Source organism: Eurosta solidaginis, chromosome 5 (assembly GCF_040869045.1).
Source record: "Eurosta solidaginis isolate ZX-2024a chromosome 5, ASM4086904v1, whole genome shotgun sequence".
NCBI classification, from domain to species: Eukaryota; Metazoa; Arthropoda; class Insecta; order Diptera; family Tephritidae; genus Eurosta; species Eurosta solidaginis.
The window spans coordinates 164481780-164501179 of NC_090323.1; the positions used below are offsets into that span (position 1 = coordinate 164481780).

The window sequence follows — 19400 nt, forward strand, 5'->3', positions numbered from 1 at the left end:
GATGAACGAATAAAATAAGCTATATCTTTGCAAAGAAGGGCTTTATATCAATGGTATTTCATTGCCCAAGTGGATTTATAACAGTAAATAGGAAAAACTACAAATTTTAAAAAATGGGTGTGGCACCGCCCTTTTTAGGACTAAGCAATTTTCTATGTTTCGGGAGCCATAACTCGAAGAAAAACTAACCGATCCCAATAAAATTGGATTCGGAGAGGCAGGAAATATTTCTAGAAAAAATGGACGAGATCTGTTAAAGTCCACACCCACTTTTATATAAAAGATTTTTAAAAGGGTCGTAGACGAAAATAATAAGCTATATCTTAGCGAAAAAGAGCTTTGTATCAATAGAATTTTACTTTTTAAATTGAATTATAATATTAAATTGGAAAATACTAATGAAAATAGGTGTGGCACTGCCCCTTTTATGACTAAGCAATTTTCTATATTGCGTGAGCCATAACTCGAAGAATAGTTAACAGATCGTAATAAGATTAAAAATAAAAATAAATGTAAGGCGCGATAACCTCCGAAGAGATCTAAGGCCGAGCTTCTCTTCCAATTTGCGTCGTGCTCCTCTTGATTTTCCCTACAAATTGGCCGGACGGGACCTACATGTTTTATGCCGACTCCGAACGGCATCTGCAAGGCAGATGAGTTTTCACTGAGAGCTTTTCATGGCAGAAATACACCCGGAGCGCTTGCCAAACACTGCCGAGGGGCGACCCCGCTTAGAAAAATTTTCTTCTAATTGAAAAACCTTATTTCTAAAATTTTGATGTTGCTTTGCCCGGGAGTTGAACCCGAGGCATACGGTGTGATAGGCGGAGCACGCTACCATCACACCACGGTGGCCGCCCATAATAAAATTGGGTACACAAATTTTCCTTATAGTAGAAAATATTTCTAGTAAAAATGGACGGGATTGGTTAAAAACCATTGCAACTTAGATATAAAACAAGTTTAAAAGAGTGGTAGACTAGAATAATAAGCTATAAAAATGGTTTCGAATCAATGATATTTCACTTATCAAGTTTTACTGTAGAGCAAATGGGGTGGTGCCACGTGTTATGTAGAAAAGTAATTTATCTGAAATGAAATGTACAATTGAAGCGAATGAGTATATAATGTTTGGTTACACCCAAACTTAGACACCTTTACTTGTTTAATTTAGCATTATTTTTTTTCATATAAAGCAAAAATTATGACAATAGAGAGCTTATTTTATTTCATTGAAATAAGTGCCTAATTAGTTTGTTCAACAGTCAAATATTTTAGCTTTGTGATTAGTTGAGAAAATTTGATTTATTATATTTTGATTGTTTATATAATAATATGCAATCAATTTTTAGTGTCGCCAGTTCTTTAATTAACATACGAGTGCTCAACTTTTCCATCGTCACCTCGACATTACATGAACATTTAGATAACAAATATACATGCATAAACGATCTCAATTATATATATGTGTGTTGACTACATTTATTAAAACGCACTCCTTACCCTCTACAATTACAGCGCATTTCGGAACGTGCTCTTGATGGTCTCAATACATTAAAAACGCTCAATCTACGTAATAATATGCTAAAGAAATTGGACAATGGTCTTTTACGTGGCACACCAGCGCTACTGTCCATCAACGTACAAAGTAACGAATTGGAAACTTTGACGTTTTACACATTCCAGCCAATTATGGATAATTTGGTCAACAGCACAAGTGAATTGCTGTTGTCAGGTGAGTTTCATATTTCAAATATCTATGTTATAGGATAATAACACTGGTCGACGGCCAAAATTTACCAGAGACGCCGTTATGAAATTCGTATGTAAAACCACCCCCTGATTTCGAAAATCGAGTTCATTTTTGATTCTATGGTACCGTTTTTGAGATATTTGCAATTTACCGTTATTCGAAGAAACCAAAAAGATGGCTCCCTTTAATTACGTATATCTCACGAACGGGTCAAGCAATTGCAAACAAGTTTACAGAGTCGGAAAGACTATAAAATTTGCTATAAACACATCACACACTGTTTTTTCTCAACCATACAGTTTTCGAGATATTAGCTCATCATTTCAGATTTTTGTTTTTTTTTTTGAAAAAATTTTTTATGAAAAAATATGAAAAAAATTACTTTTTGCGAGGGCAGCATTCCAAAACCACAACTTTTTTTCCAAATATTTTTTATTTACGTAAAGCTCTGTTTAATTAGAAAAAAGGCAAGCTATCATCGAAGAAAATCGATGCAAAACTACGTAAGTTATAAGCGATCAAATAAAAATACCCAGGTTGCGCAATTTCAATGTATGTATACATACATATATTAAAGGTATAAACTTATTTGCAATTGCTTGACCCGTTCGTGAGATATACGTAATAAAAGGAGCCATCTTTTTGGTTTTTTCGAATAACGGTAAATTGCAAATATCTCAAAAACAGTACATTGAATCAAAAATGAACTCAGTTTTCGAAATCAGGGGGTGATTTTACATACGAATTTCATAACGGCGTTTCTGGTAAAGAAAAAAAGTTGAAATTCGTGGTCCAGTGTAATTTATTTACACATATATCTTAATTTATGCTATGTAAATGCTTACATACGAACCTTATTTCTTACTTTATAAACATGGTTGTATCATGAACGCAGTCAGAGTTTTATGAGTGGCAAAATTGCAAAAAATCTTACAGTTGAAAGAAAAATAATTTTCAAGTTATCTGGGGATTCCCTATAGCTCGTAGTAATCGAAATTAGCAATTAAAGATGCGCTGCTATTCAACACCTCGTGCTGCTGTGTAAAGCAGTCGGCGGGTAGAACAATGTAACATATCTTGTATGGAAGGGGGTAGGGTTTATGACAAGACTTGCATCGCCACAGATGTTATCCGCTAAGTTTCGAGACAATTAAAAAAAAATTTTTTTTTGTTTTTACCAGCCTCTTGATAAAGTATTCAATGTTCGATTCGAGCTCAAGTTCAGAACAATAGTTGTAATGATAATTATTGTTGTTTGTTTTTAATTTTTCTAAATTTGATCAAGAGCACATGGGAATGTCAAAAAAAGTAATCACTTACATTCAGTCACCACTATATAATACAAAAAATTTGATAAGAGCATTCAGGTTTACTGTCGCCCATTGAAGTGAATTAATGCTCTTATATGATAGGAATTTTCGTTCACAAGAGAATCAAGTAAGGTAGGCTAAGTTCGGGTGCTGAGCGCTTTAGAGATAAAATAAGGGAATATCACCTTGTTGGAAAGTGAGCCTAGGGTAAATCTGGAATGTGTTTGTAAGACATGGGTATCAAATGGAAGGTATAAAAGAGTTTTTAAAAGGGAGTGGGCCATTCTCTACGTGGACCGCTTTTCGAGATATCGCCATAAAGATGGACCAGGGGTGACTCTATAGTATGTTTGTACCCTATGGGTATCAAATTAAAGGTATTAATGAGGGTTGTTAAAGGGAGCGGCCCTTGGTTATATATGTGAAGGAGTTTTCGAGATATCGACCAAAATGTGGACCAGGGTTACCCAGATCATCATCTGTCGGGTACCGCTAATTTATTTACATATATATGTAATACCACGAACAGTATTCCGCCCATGATTTCAAGGGCTTTTGATTTCGCCCTGCGGAACTTTTTCATTTTGTTCTAATTAATATGGTCAGACCGATTTTACAAAGTTTTTTCTATAGTTACATTTTGCGCCATAAAACCAATCCAATCACCTTTTTTCATCCCTTTTTTCGTATTTGGTATAGAATTATGACATTTTTTTGATTTTTCGTAATTTTCGATATCGAAAAAGTGGGCGTGGTCATAGTCGGATTTCGACCATTTTTTATACCAATACAAAATGAGTTTAGATAATTACGTGAGCTGAGTTTAGTAAAGATATATCGATTTTTGCTCAAGTTATCGTGTTAACGGCCGAGCGGAAGTACAGACGGTCAACTGTGTATAAAAACAGGGCGTGGCTTCAACCGATTACGCCATTTTTAAAGAAAACAGTTATCTTCCTAGAATCTAAGCCCCTACCAAATTTCACAAGGATTGGTAAATTTTTGTTCGACTTATGGCATTAAAATTATCCTAGACAAATTAAATGAAAAAGGGCGGAGCCACGCCCAATTTAAAATTTTCTTTTATTTTTGTATTTTGTTACACCATATCATTACTGGCGTTGAATTTTGACATAATTTACTTATATGCTGTAAAGATATTAACTTTTCTTTTAAAATTTGAATTAAAAAAAATTTTTTTTTAAAAAGTGGGCGTGGTCGTTCTCCGATTTTGATAATTTTAATTTAGGACTAGGAGTAACGTTCCTGCCAAATTTCATCATAATATATTCAACGACTGCCAAATTAGAGTTTGCAAAACTTTTAAATTGCCTTCTTTTATAAGTGGGCGGTGCCACGCCGATTGTCCATAATTTTACTAATTTTCTATTCTGCGTTATAAGGTCAACCCACATACCAAGTTTCACCGCTTTAGCCATCTTTGGTAATGAATTATCGCACTTTTTCCGTCTTCAAAATTTTCTACATCGAAAAAGTGGGCGTGGTTATAGTCCGTTTTTGTGCATTATAAATAGGGATCTGATATGAGGGCCCAGGAACTAGCATACGAAATTTCATTTAGTTACCTCTAAATTTACTCAAGTTATCGTGTTTACGGACAGACGGACGGACATGTCTAAATGAATTTTTTTCGCCCAGATCATTTTGATATATAGAAATATATATCTATCTCGATTAGTTTATGCCGTTACGGATTACAGTTATGCGAACAACATTAATATACTCTGTGAGCTCTGCTCAGCTGAGTATAAAAATGGCTCATTGCGTTATACATATCGCTCATTTGCTGCAACGTCGTCATAACTCAAAAAACATGACTTTTGAGTTAATAACATATAAACATACCCAATATCATGATCTATGTTGTATAAAAAAAAAATTTAGCACGTGTTGTAAAAATGAAATTATGCCTTTATACGGGCATCATATGGCAGTTAAAATCTTTGAACGGCTCTCCTGGAAAATTGTGTTTGTTGAGTTATGACGACGTTATGTAGACGATATGTAGTTTGCTGCATTCGGAAGTAGGGATTGGGGGAAGAAATCAAGGCATTGATGTATTAATTGGTGATCTTACCAAGAAGACAAAAAAATGTCGATTAGTTATCGAACAGTTTCGGTTATTTATCGAAATTGTATCGATATATTTTTTTAATTGGTTATCGATTTGTCTTATTGATGCATTAATTGGTGGACTTACCAAGAAGACAAAAAAATGTCGATTAGTTATAGAACAGTTTTGGTTATTTATCGAAATTGAATCGATATATTTTTTAAATGGTTATCGATTTGTCTTAAAAAGTGTTATCGATTTGTTTTAAAAATGTTATCTATTTGTTACAGAAAAGTTATCGATTTTTCATCGGAATGTTGCCAATTTTATCGTAGAGCTATAGACTTTTTATCGAATAGATATCGATCTTTTTACCGAAAAGTTATCGATTTGTTATCGAAAGCGATTCGATTTGCTATCCAAAAGTTAAAAGCTTGACATTGAAAATTTATCGATTTCTTATCGGAGTGTTACCGATTGGTTTTAGGCGTGTTATCGATTTGTAATCGAGGAAACATCTGTTTCTTATGGCACTGATAACGGTAAAACTTTAAGTTAAAATCGATGATATACAACAGGAAGTAAAAAGCGGATAAAAAAACAATCAAAATCCGCGAGCTTCGCGGACAGAATATGTTTTAACTCAATATCCCTTAGCTCTCTGAACAAAAGTTTGTTCTTTTGATATAAGCACACAAACTTAGTTCGGGTCAACTACGCTGACTCGGTGTTGTTTTTGTTGTTGTAGCAATGTTTCGCCCCATCTAATAGCTGTGACCGATCAAAATTGCCATCAATATCCTCTAACGAGAGTGCAAGGAAACTTGCTGTTTCGACAGGGGTGGACCATAATGAAAGGGGTGTTAGAGGCGTTGGTTCCACATTACAATTAAAGAGATGGTTGGTGTCATGTGGGGACACATTGCAAGCGGGGCATACATTTTGTATGTCGGGGTTGATTCTGGATATGTAAGAGTTTAACCTGTTACAGTATCCAGAACGAAGTTGAGCCAGAGTGACTCGCGTTTCCCTGGGGAGTATGCGTTCCTCCTCCGCAAGTTTTGGGTACTGTTCCCCGAGTACTCGATTCTCCGGGCAATACCCGGCATAAAGGCCCGACGCCTGTTTGTGGAGATACCCACGGACCTGCTTGTGTTTTTTTTCTTCATTCGGCTGAGTTCTCAGGTGCCGTATTTCCTCAAAATGCTTACGGAGATGACTCCTTAAGTCCCTAGGCGGTGCTGGCTCATCAATCAGATGTCTGTTGTGATGCCCAGGTTTCTGGGTATTCAACAGGAACTGTTTGGTTAGCATCTCATTTATCTCCTTGATGGGGAGTATTCTCGCTTCATTATGTAGATGGTGTTCTGGAGACATAAGAAGACAGCCCGTGGCGGTTTGAGCGCAGTATTTTGGCAGGCCTGTAGCTTCTTTCAGTGGGTAGTTTTTAGGATTGGCGACCATATAGGTGACGCGTAACACGCAAACGGATGGCCAATTGCTTTGTGTGTGTTAATGAGCGTTTCTTTGTCTTTTCCCCAAGTACTGCCAGCAAGGGATTTGAGGATTTTATTACGGCTCTGGATTTTCGGAACAATTGCGGCTGCGTGCTCACCAAAATGTAGATCCTGATCAAACGTCACACCCAAGATTTTGGGGTGTAGGACAGTCGGTAGCGTAGTGCCATCGACGTGGATGTTCAAAATGGTCGACATTTGGGACGTCCAAGTTGTAAATAGGGTCGCGGATGATTTAGTCGGTGATAATGCCAGTTTTCGCGAGGCCAAAAAACTGGAGAGATCAGGGAGGTAGCCGCTTATTCTGTTGCAATATATTTCAAATGCAATGCAACAATGCGTCTAAGCTGGCAGCTCCAACAAACTCACCCAGCCCTTTTTTAAACGCCCATGTTCTCATAGGTTTGTTATTCTTATGCAAACACATTCTGCAAAATCCCATATGATCGTTAAAATGTTGCGCAGTTAGTTACTAATACGATTACAGATCCTTGCTTTTTTTTTAGCTAAGCATACAAATTTCAATGTGTGAGTGTTAGCTTTAATGTGAATGAAAATTGATAGCATACATACAAAAGCTTGTATATGCTGACATGTCACTTGTACATTAATTTAATATGTCAATTTGCCAATGTTCTGCTCTGAATAGTTCTATAGTAATTAGAATCGCTTGTAGTTGTCGACTCGTCTTTGATGTGTACAAAACGTGGCACTCACGACAGTTACTCGTACACATTATGTAGGATTCCGACTTGCTTTTTTTCTAGTTTCTTCAAAGCTTTTTTACATGCTTTGCATACAAAATTAGTTTAAATAGGATAGTAAATACATGTATATATGTATGTATTTATGTAAGTAGTAACGAAGTTATAACCCGAAGCTGTCGACAGTTTGCATCAGGTAAAAATTTAATAGGTCCTTCAGCCAAAAGCTTGATGAGATTATGCCATGCCGTGTAATTGCGACGTTTCAAATTTTTTTATAATTATTATTTAAATGTAGTGAAGAAGCGTTTCGTTGTATGTGCTAAGTGTAATATATAATTCAGGGAGTGTGTTCTAATTTTATAAATCTCTTGAGATTGTTCAATACCATTAAGGTATAATTAAATCTTGGTACATATTCGTTAGAGCTTTTGATATTACATTAATGGAATATTGGGCTTGTCCAAATCCTAATCTACAAATATGTGCAAAGTAAGAAATTTTAGATTAGGTTGTTTTTTTCTGTGTAAGCATCTTTTCTAACAATATAGCGAAAAACAGAATGTGAGCGTTTGTGTCAGCATAGTCTTTGGATGGATGTGGTATATTATATGGGGAATACAGAATGTAAGCGTAGTGTGTAGTGTGGTATATTATATGGGGAATACAGAATGGAAGCATATAGTGATATGTTATATGGGGGAATACAGAATGTAAGCGTAGAGTGTAGTGTAGGCACAGAGTCTCGAATTAGTATGCTGTATTGGAGACTAGAGTATGTGAGCTAAGCACCCTGGTATGCCCTTTTTTATTGGACGTTGGGGTAGCGCACTACCCTCAAGTGGCCCAATGAAACCACGCTAATCCTGTTCATGTGTCCGCACCCCGTGGGACCGCCGGTAGGCGTAACGTTACGGGGGAAAGGCGATTTAGTCACCACTACTTCGTATGCGCATTCTCTGCGCTCCATTTCAGCATGCATCTATTTTGTCATTACTATAAAGGCAATCTTGCTCACAGCAATCCAACAATCTATTTGTCCACACATTCGTGGAACTAAATTCCTAATGGAAGGCTCCTCTCCAAAAACTCTGTTTACAGACAGTCTTTCGCCCTGAAAACGAGGGTAGTGAAACATTACATCATCTGCGCTTTCCATTTCGGAGGGACAGTTTGGACAGAAAGGATCCTCCTCTATCCCACGCTTATGTAGATATTCCTTGAAGCCGCCGTGCCCGCTCAATATCTGTGTGAGGTGGTAATTTAGTTCGCCGTGTTTTCGCTCGTATCATTCCGCTATATTCCGGACTAGCATGAAGGTCCAGCGCCGTTTTCTCGAATCTTCCCACCGTTCTTGCCACCTAACTATTGTTCGTGACCTTGCGCTTTTCTTAGCATCTTCAGATGGTCGGCTGATTCCAATGCCATACAGATCGGCCTTTTCACCTGAGAGTAGATCTAATGGGATTTTCCTGGATAAAACATGTATCGCGTCGTCGGACACCATCCGATAAGCACATGCTCTTCGTATAGCAACAATGCGGTAGGCTGCTAATATATCTTTTTGGTGGACCATTTTAGATCCGTGCCATACTAGTGCTGTATATAATATTATAGAGCTGGTTACGTTGGATAATTGCTGACGGGTAACTTCGCTTGGGCGGCCTATGTTTGGCATTATTTGCGTTAGGGCTCCACTAACTCTAGAAACTTTCTCCCCACCGCCCTGAAGTGCTCCCTAAAAGTAAGTTTTGAGTCAATGACTACTCCTAGATATTTCAAGGAAGGCTTTGAATTTATTTAATAATCTCCTATGGTTAGGACCAGCTCATCCACAGCCTGCTTTGAGCTCACCAGAACCACTTTTGTCTTATTGCTAGCCATATCCAGCCCCATGTTCGTCAACCAATCCTTTATTCTTCCCACGGCGTCATTACATAATGCTTGGAACAGATCAAGTTTCTTGGCCACTGCTACTACGACAATATTATCTGCATAGCCGACAATTTCAGTGCCTCCGGGAAGGTCAATTTGTAGCACCCCGTCATACATCGCATTCCAAAGAGTTGGACCTAGAACAGATCCCTGAGGGACACCGCCCGTGATGTTGTGCTTTCTTGGTCCCTCATCCTTATCAAAAAGGAGTACTCTCTCGCTTAGATAGCTACCAATTATTCGGAGCAGGTAAGCATATGTGCCAAAATTTCGTAGCGCTGTCATTATCTGCATCCAGTTCGCGATGTTAAAAGCATTTCTAATATCCAAAGTTATCAGTGCACAGACCTTCCTCTTACTTTGACAACTGTTTGTATTGCACCTATCGTGGATCTCGATTTTCGAAATTCAAACTGACTACTTGACAAGCCACCTGGGCTTTACAGGGTCTGCTGCAGACGCCCACTAATAATACGTTTGAGAATCTTTCCTATTGAATCCAACATACAAAGTGGTCTGTATGAAGATGGCTGGTCGGGCATCTTACCAGGTTTCAGCAATATGACCAGTCTTTGACGTTTCCATGAGCGAGGGAAGACGCCTTCTTGGAAACAGGCGTTAAATATATCCATAAATACCGATGTTCTAGACTTTGTCGCTGATTTAAGAGCTATATTTGGCACTCCATCAGGTCCTGAAGACTTACTGTCCGCAACTCTTTTCGTTGCATCTAGTACCTCCTGCTCTGTTATTTGTGGGAATTCCATTCCTTCGGAAAAAGAGTTTCTACTATTCTTCTCATTAGTATCGGGCATGTAGGCTGCTCTGATTTCTGCCCTTTCATTTTCACCATCACCGTTCTGTAAGCCAATCCCCAAGGATCAAGATCAGTACTATCCATCAGTTCCTTGAAGCAGGCTCTCTTGCTCTTTTTATACTCAGTTGAGCAGAGCTCACAGAGTATATTAAGTTTGATTGGATAACGGTTGGTTGTACATATATAAAGGAATCGAGATAGATATAGACTTCCATATATCAAAATAATCAGGATCGAAAAAAAATTTGATTGAGCCATGTCCGTCCGTCCGTCCGTCCGTCCGTCCGTCCGTCCGTTAACACGATAACTTGAGTAAATTTTGAGGTTTCTTGATGAAATTTGGTATGTAGGTTCCTGAGCACTCATCTCAGATCGCTATTTAAAATGAACGATATCGGACTATAACCACGCCCACTTTTTCGATATCGAAAATTTCGAAAAACCGAAAAAGTGCGATAATTCATTACAAAAGACAGACAAAGCGACGAAACTTGGTAGATGAGTTGAACTTATGACGCAAAATAGAAAATTAGTAAAATTTTGGACAATGGGCGTGGCACCGCCCACTTTTAAAAGAAGGTAATTTAAAACTTTTGCAAGCTGTAATTTGGCAGTCGTTGAAGATATCATGATGAAATTTGGCAGGAACGTTACCCTTATTACTGTATGTACGCTTAATAAAAATTAGCAAAATCGGAGAAGGACCACGTCCACTTTTAAAAAAAAAATTTTTTTAAAGTAAAATTTTAACAAAAAATTTAATATCTTTACAGTATATAAGTAAATTATGTCAAGATTCAACTCCAGTAATGATATGGAGCAACAAAATGCAAAAATAAAAGAAAATTTAAAAATGGGCGTGGCTCCGCCCTTTTTCATTTAATTTGTCTAGGATACTTTTATCGCCATAAGTCGAACAAAAATTAACCAATCCTTTTGAAATTTGGTAGGGGCATAGATTTTATGGCGTTAACTGTTTTCTGTGAAAATGGGCGAAATCGGTTGATGTCACGCCCAGTTTTTATACACAGTCTTCCGTCTGTCCTTCCGCATGGCCGTTAACACGATAACTTGAGCAAAAATCGATATATCTTTACTAAACTCAGTTCACGTACTTATCTGAACTCACTTTATCTTGGTATGAAAAATGAACGAAATCCGACTATGACCACGCCCACTTTTTCGATATCGAAAATTACGAAAAATGAAAAAAATGCCATAATTCTATACCAAATACGAAAAAAGGGATGAAATATGGTAAGGTAATTGGATTGTTTTATTGACGCGAAATTAACTTTAGAGAAAACTTTATAAAATGGTTGTGACACCTACCGTATTAAGTAGAAGAAAATGAAAAAGTTCTGCAGGGCGAAATAAAAAACCCTTAAAATCTTGGCAGGTATTACATATATAAATAAATTAGTGGTATCCAATAGATGATGTTCTGGGTCACCCTGGTCCACATTTTGGTCGATATCTGGAAAACGCCTTCACATATACAACTACCACCACTCCCTTTTAAAACTCTCATTAATACCTTTAATTTGATACCCATATCGTACAAACTCATTCTAGGGTCACCCCTGGTCCACCTTTATGGCGATATCTCGAAAAGGCGAACACCTATAAAACGAAGGCCCACTCCCTTTTAAAAATACTCATTAACACCTTTCATTTGATACCCATATCGTACAAACAAATTCTAGGGTCACCCCTGGTCCACCTTTATTGCGATACCTCGAAAATGCGTCCACCTATAGAACTATGGCCCACTCCCTCTTAAAATACTCATTAACTCCTTTCGTTTGATACCCATATTGCACAAACGAATTCTAGAGTCACCCCTGGCCCACCTTTATGGCGATATCTCGAAACGGCGTCCACCTATGGCACTAAGGATTACTTCCTTTTAAAATGCTCATTAACACCTTTCATTTGATACCCATATCGTACAAACGCATTCTAGAGTCAACCCTGCTCCATCTTTACGGCGATATCTCGAAAAGGCGTCCATCTATAGAACTTAGGTCCACGCCCTTTTAAAATACTCATTAATACCTTTCATTTGATACCCATATCGTACAAACGCATTCTAGAGTCAACCCTGATCCACCTTTATGGCTATATCCCTAAATGGCGTCCACCTATAGAACTATGGCCCACTCCCTCATAAAATACTCTTTAATGCCTTTCATTTGATACACATGTCATACAAACACATTCCAGGGTTTCCCTCGATTCATTTTCCTTCATGGTTATTTTCCCTTATGTTGTCACCATAGCTCTCAACTGAGTATGTAATGTTCGGTTACACCCGAACTTAACCTTCCTTACTTGTTTATAGTATTTTTAAGTGTCGTTCTTTGGGCTATGTAGAGTATGTGAGCATAAGTGGTGTCAGTACACTATAGTATAAAGTGGGCAGAATGAACGGCAAGGCAAGGAAAGGCAAATAAATGTTTGTTATAAATATGTTATCGACGATGTGTAGACGAGGTACCGAACTATTATATTTTTGCTATCAATAACAAAGTTTATCGATGTGTTACCAAAAAATTATCCATTATTTATTAAAAGGTTATCGATATCTTATCCAAAGGAATGGAAAGTTATCGATATGTTATTAATAATTTATCGATTTAATATTAAAATATTATCGGTTTATCATCAAAAAGTTACCGCCTGTTCATCGAAAATTCTTCGTTATATTACTGATTCTTTATTGATTTCGAAAAGTTAACGATTTGTTATCTGAGTGTTGTGATTTTATTATCAAAAAGATATAGGTTTGTTTTCGAAAAGTTATCCATTTGTTATCGAAAAATTATCAACTCATTATATTTTGGTAACACATAAAAGCTAAATATTTTTTATCAAAAATCTATCGATTTTTAGCGAAAATTTTCTATTTATTATTGCAGTGTTCGCAGCTTGCTGTAGGTAGCTAGGTTGAACTGGCCGGTCCATGAGAACCTCACATAGACTGATTGAGTCCGTAGTCTTACCAGAAGTTTGTTTTAACGACCAAACTGAAAAACCCTGTCAAAAACCAGGACCTATGTTATAAAATAACTCCGTCCTCATGGCAAATACTAGAAGCTTCCTAGGACTTAAGCCACTTGCTGCTTCTAGATCTGACAGCTGTATCACTCCTAATAACTGGAGTCTTAGCCTGGCAAGTGCAGGGCACGAGCACAGAACGTGTTCGATTAAAGGCATGTGACGCCAGAAGGCAGTGTCCAGTCAGAATACCCGTCATGAGTCTACAGTCCTCTCTTTTTACAGCTTGCTGTTAGTGTGTTATAAATTTGTTAACAAGGACTCATTGGAATGTTGTGAAACCCATACCGATAAGACTTCAAAATAAATTCGATAAAAAATCTGTAAAGCGTCGATAACAACCCGATAATAAAACAGCAAGAAGTGCTACAGCAAGCGATAATAAACCGATTAGTAGATCGGTATCGATAGCTTGATAAAAAACCAATAAATTTTAAGTCTTGGTTGTTCCCCAATTTATTTGTTTCTTGAAAAATTGCCTCTCTTTAACTTAACACCTGACCTTCATCATCATAAGTTGAGGCTTAGCCGTGATTTCAGATGCTTCATAACAACTTTCTTCAGCTTTCCTGTTTCTGACCTTAATTGGAAGTACTTATGAAAGTCAAATCTTTCTCTATTATCCTTCCTCTGTATGCAAACTACTGTGTTTCATAACATTACCTAGCCAGCGAAGCCTTTGAGTGATCTCTAGTCAATTGAAAAACACTAGATTTTCAGATGTTCAACTATATATTTTTATATCGTACTTCACGAATGGTTGGTATTCACGCTCTTTGTTTTTTTTTTTTTTTTTTTTTTTTTTTTTTTTTTTTTTTTTGAAGGCAATATATTCAAGAAAATGAAAATCCAAGCGCCAATTAATTAATAAATCAACTTAGTACGATTTATGCAATCACGTTTCTGAAGAAAAAAGAATCAAATTAAATTCACCTTTCTTGTAATAAGTAATTTCCATATTCGCCTTGAATAAGATTTATGGTTCCAAGTTATATAATCGTCAAGGAAATATTGAGTCGTCATTGCCGTAATGAACATTTCCGTTGACACTCAGCGCTTTTGGCATTTGTAAACCAGCACAAAGCAATGACTAATAAATGGCAATTGCATACCCTCTAGGAAACTTTCATTATTTTAAATATAATTTTTTGTCTTATATGGATTGCTGAGCGGAATATAGCCGTATCACTTAAAAACCTATCAATTAACTTGGTTAAAGATGCTTTACAATCAAATTCTTAACTAAAACAAAAAAGTTTAAGACGTGGAAGTTTCCAATTAGCAACTGATATTGGGAATGGGCGGGTTTTACAGAATTTGGAACTCTATTCTAACAAATCAACCCAACTACTATGGAGGATGTCTTTACGTTAGAATAAAAAATAAAATTATAAGACGATTTCGATTGTTTCAAGAAAATCTCCGAATAATTATGGGATTGTTTTCGGGCTAATTTCAGCTGTCGGAATTCTTCCGCAACACTCCCGCCATTAAAAAAAAATGTCCCCATTTTTTAACTGAAATAGTTCAGCCTTTATGTTGCGGTTGAGTCAAATAGGAAACATCTGGACGTCCCAACATTGAAACTTACAGATATCTGAACATCCAACAACAACTTTGACATTTAGGATATATATGTATGGGCGAGAAGCGTATAGGTTTCGATAAACTTACAAGATAATGTGGGAATCATTCCGAGACTGTTTTAAAATTATTTCTAGTCTACTCGCGGATCATTCCACGACTTTCAGTGGGTTGTTTGAGGTAGTTTTGAGACTACTTCTGAACAACCACGGATTATTTTTGAACCATTTTGGGATAAGTTTAGGATTACTTTTGGAATCATAGAACTGGAGATCATTTCGGGACTGTACTCGAGGTTATTTCGGTAAAATATTAGGTCTATTCGGGACCGTTTCGAGGTAATTTCGGGATAATATTAAATTATTTCAGTATTATTTCGGAACGCTCTCCTGGATTGTGCTCGGAATCGTTTTTTGAGTTTTTCAATTTTATACCAAGAATTTTTTTGGACCATTTCATTACCGCTTTAACGACCTTTTCAGAGCTATTTCAAATTTATTTAGAACCATTTTGGGACTTTTAAAGATTTTGGTCACCATCTTTTTTGGATTATTTTTGATAAGTTTGTTGGCTAGTTTTCAGTGATATTACCAAGGCTATTTCGTAAGCATTTCGGGATTATATACGTACAATATCGGGACTTATTTTTATATTATTTCTAGGCTGTTAGTTTTTATCACCGGATCTTTTCAATATTGTTTTCGGATCTCTTTCAAACCCATTTGGGAATCAAAGCGTAAAAAAATGTTCCTATGTATACTGCCAAATGTTGAGCTATCGATATGCTAAATTCTAACTCAAATACAAAATCAAACAGTGCGACAGTTAAGCATGCAAACATTTAGATTTATCATATCTCTAGCTACAAGCGATAATAAACTTAGTAGATTTAAGGAATATCCTGAATGCAACACTTATGCTGTCGAATTTCATTACGAAGACGTATGACCACTTAAGATATACAAAACTTTTTGATAGCTCATAGAAAAAATATTACAAGGACCGAAAATATCATAAAAATATGAGAAAAAAAGGCAGTTTTTGGATGAACTACAGATTCTGTAGTACATAATCATTTGTCGCTGTAGCAGCGCTTCAATTCATATAATAGGCGTGACCGATCACAAATTGCCATCAATATCCCCTAATGTGAGTCCAAGGAAACTTGCAGTTTCAACTGGGGTGGACTGGAGTGAGAGGGGTGTTAGAGGCGTTGGTTGCATATGGCAGTTTACCGCATTTACAAAATCATCTCAGGACTATTTTTGGATCAATTCGTATCTTTTTTGGATTAGTTCAACAGTATGGTTTCGAGAATATTTAAAAATTTTTCCCGCTTTGCTTTTCTCTAGAAGGTTTCGGGTTAGTTTTGCAAGAATTTATGCGGTCATTTTGCCAGTGTTTCGGGATGATTTCGGGACTGTTTCAAGATTATGTGGGACTGTTTGTAGAATCATATCGGGGTTATATCGGAATAACCTTGCATTTTTTTTCTTCATGCAGAGGCAGCTCCGACCAAAGGGTAGTTATATATAACTTACAAAATTTAGCGTTTTCTTAGAGATTGTTTATATAATAGAATGGAATCTGTAATGGAAGTGCCAGATGAAATATTGTCCCTTCGTTCATACATCTATCTCAAATACATATGGAAAGATTACAGATTTAACTATAATGATATCTAAATAGCTATTTCAGTTGAACTCTATAGCTGTTCTTGCATTGTTTGCGGCTGGGAATTGCATTTGGTATAATTAAAGGAGCAAGTTATTTAAAGCTGAAAAACCTTTACGAGCAAATGAAAGTTACATTCACGGAAAATATCGTTGGCACAAGAAATTTTTAAGGTCTCTAATATTTTTTATAAAAACATGTACAAATGTGTTATTAAATCAACATAAACTTAATTCAAGGTCATACGCAAAATTTTGGAAAAATTCAAATTCGAAACACGAATATTCAGCAAATTTATTAATTTTGGAAATAATTTCTTTAATAATCAAGTCAATTGACAAAAAAATTTGCAAATATCAGGAAAATTATTTAGTGATTATTATTAATACTTTGTCCTACATAAATTCAAACTTCTACAAAATTGCATTCTCAGAAAAACTCCTTAACCACTTAGTGAAAATTTTAAAATTTTACTGAAAATTCATGTGCCGAATTCGAATTTTTGCGAATTATGTGATAGATCGTCAACATACGTTTACATTGAATTATTTATATATTTGCGAAAACTATTCTTATTGAGCGAAACTAGATAAAAACTGCTAATAACACTTGTGCCAATTCTTTTTTTCCGTGAGTGTATGACTCATATGCAGACGTTTAACGTTAAGTGTCCTTGATTGGCATAACCGAAACTTGAATTTAAATTTGAGTCGAGTTGTTTAATACATTGCATACTTTGTAAATATATATAATATAACACACACACATAACATAACACACACACACGAAAGTACCAACACATTTATTATGTTGATTGCATGCATGCTGACGCCTTTCACGCAAAACTCTCCAATCAACTAAAAGTGCCAGTAGCCAAGCGCTAACGAAAACAAGTAAGGAAGGTTAAGTTCGGGTGTAACCGAACATTACATACTCAGTTGAGAGCTATGGTGACAACATAAGGGAAAATAACCATGAAGGAAAATGAATCGAGGGAAACCCTGGAATGTGTTTGTATGACATGTGTATCAAATGAAAGGCATTAAAGAGTATTTTATGAGGGAGTGGGCCATAGTTCTATAGGTGGACGCCATTTAGGGATATAGCCATAAAGGTGGATCAGGGTTGACTCTAGAATGCGTTTGTACGATATGGGTATCAAATGAAAGGTATTAATGAGTATTTTAAAAGGGCGTGGACCTAAGTTCTATAGATGGACGCCTTTTCTAGATATCGCCGTAAAGATGGACCAGGGGTGACTCTAGAATGCGTTTGTACGATATGGGTATCAAATGAAAGGTGTTAATGAGCATTTTAAAAGGAAGTAATCCTTAGTGCCATAGGTGGACGCCGTTTCGAGATATCGCCATAAGGGTGTGCCAGGGGTGACTCTAGAATTCGTTTGTGCAATATGGGTATCAAACGAAAGGAGTTAATGAGTATTTTAAGAGGGAGTGGGCCTTATTTCTATAGGTGGACGCATTTTCGAGGTATCGCAATAAAGGTGGACCAGGGGTGACCCTAGAATTTGTTTGTACGATATGGGTATCAAATGAAAGGTGTTAATGAGTATTTTTAAAAGGGAGTGGGCCTTCGTTTTATAGGTGTTCGCCTTTTCGAGATATCGCCATAAAGGTGGACCAGGGGTGACCCTAGAATGAGTTTGTACGATATGGGTATCAAATTAAAGGTATTAATGAGAGTTTTAAAAGGGAGTGGTGGTAGTTGTATATATGAAGGCGTTTTCCAGATATCGACCAAAATGTGGACCAGGGTGACCCAGAACATCATCTATTGGATACCGCTAATTTATTTATATATGTAATACCTGCCAAGATTTTAAGGGTTTTTTATTTCGCCCTGCAGAACTCATTTTCTTCTACTTAATACGGTAGGTGTCACAACCATTTTATAAAGTTTTTTCTAAAGTTAATTTCGCGTCAATAAAACAATCCAATTACCTTACCATATTTCATCCCTTTTTTCGTATTTGGTATAGAATTATGGCATTTTTTTCATTTTTCGTAATTTTCGATATCGAAAAAGTGGGCGTGGTCATAGTCGGATTTCGTTTATTTTTCATACCAAGATAAAGTGTGTTCAGATAAGTACGTGAACTGAGTTTAGTAAAGATATATCGATTTTTGCTCAAGTTATCGTGTTAACGGCCATGCGGAAGGACAGACGGAAGACTGTGTATAAAAACTGGACGTGACATCAACCGATTTCGCCCATTTTCACAGAAAACAGTTAGCGCCATAAAATGTATGCCCCTACCAAATTTCAAAAGGATTGGTTAATTTTTGTTCGACTTATGGCGATAAAAGTATCCTAGACAAATTAAATGAAAAAGGGCGGAGCCACGCCCATTTTTAAATTTTCTTTTATTTTTGCATTTTGTTGCACCATATCATTACTGGAGTTGAATCTTGACATAATTTACTTATACACTGTAAAGATATTAAATTTTTTGTTAAAATTTTACTTTAAAAAAATTTTTTTTGCTAATTTTTATTAAACGTACATACAGTAATAAGAGTAACGTTCCTGCCAAATTTCATCATGATATCTTCAACGACTGCCAAATTACAGCTTGCAAAAGTTTTAAATTACCTTCTTTTAAAAGTGGGCGGTGCCACGCCCATTGTCCAAAATTTTACTAATTTTCTATTTTGCGTCATAAGTTCAACTCATCTACCAAGTTTCGTCGCTTTATCTGTCTTTTGTAATGAATTATCGCACTTTTTCGGTTTTTCGAAATTTTCGATATCGAAAAAGTGGGCGTGGTTATAGTCCGATATCGTTCATTTTAAATAGCGATCTGAGATGAGTGCTCAGGAACCTACATACCAAATTTCATCAAGATACCTCAAAATTTACTCAAGTTATCGTGTTAACGGACGGACGGACGGACGGACGGACGGACATGGCTCAATCAAATTTTTTTTCGATCCTGATTATTTTGATATATG

General features: G+C 36.4%; 1 protein-coding gene across 7 annotated transcripts in view; it reads left to right on the plus strand.

Moving 5' to 3' along the window:
• Positions 1-19400, plus strand: part of Con (Connectin) — a 293371-nt gene that overhangs the window by 196410 nt on the left and 77561 nt on the right. For all 7 annotated transcript variants that reach the window (XM_067756734.1, XM_067756731.1, XM_067756727.1 and 4 more), the window contains exon 5: positions 1519-1735. In XM_067756734.1, coding sequence (XP_067612835.1) covers positions 1519-1735 — 217 coding nt within the window. The remainder of the gene's footprint in view (positions 1-1518; positions 1736-19400) is intronic.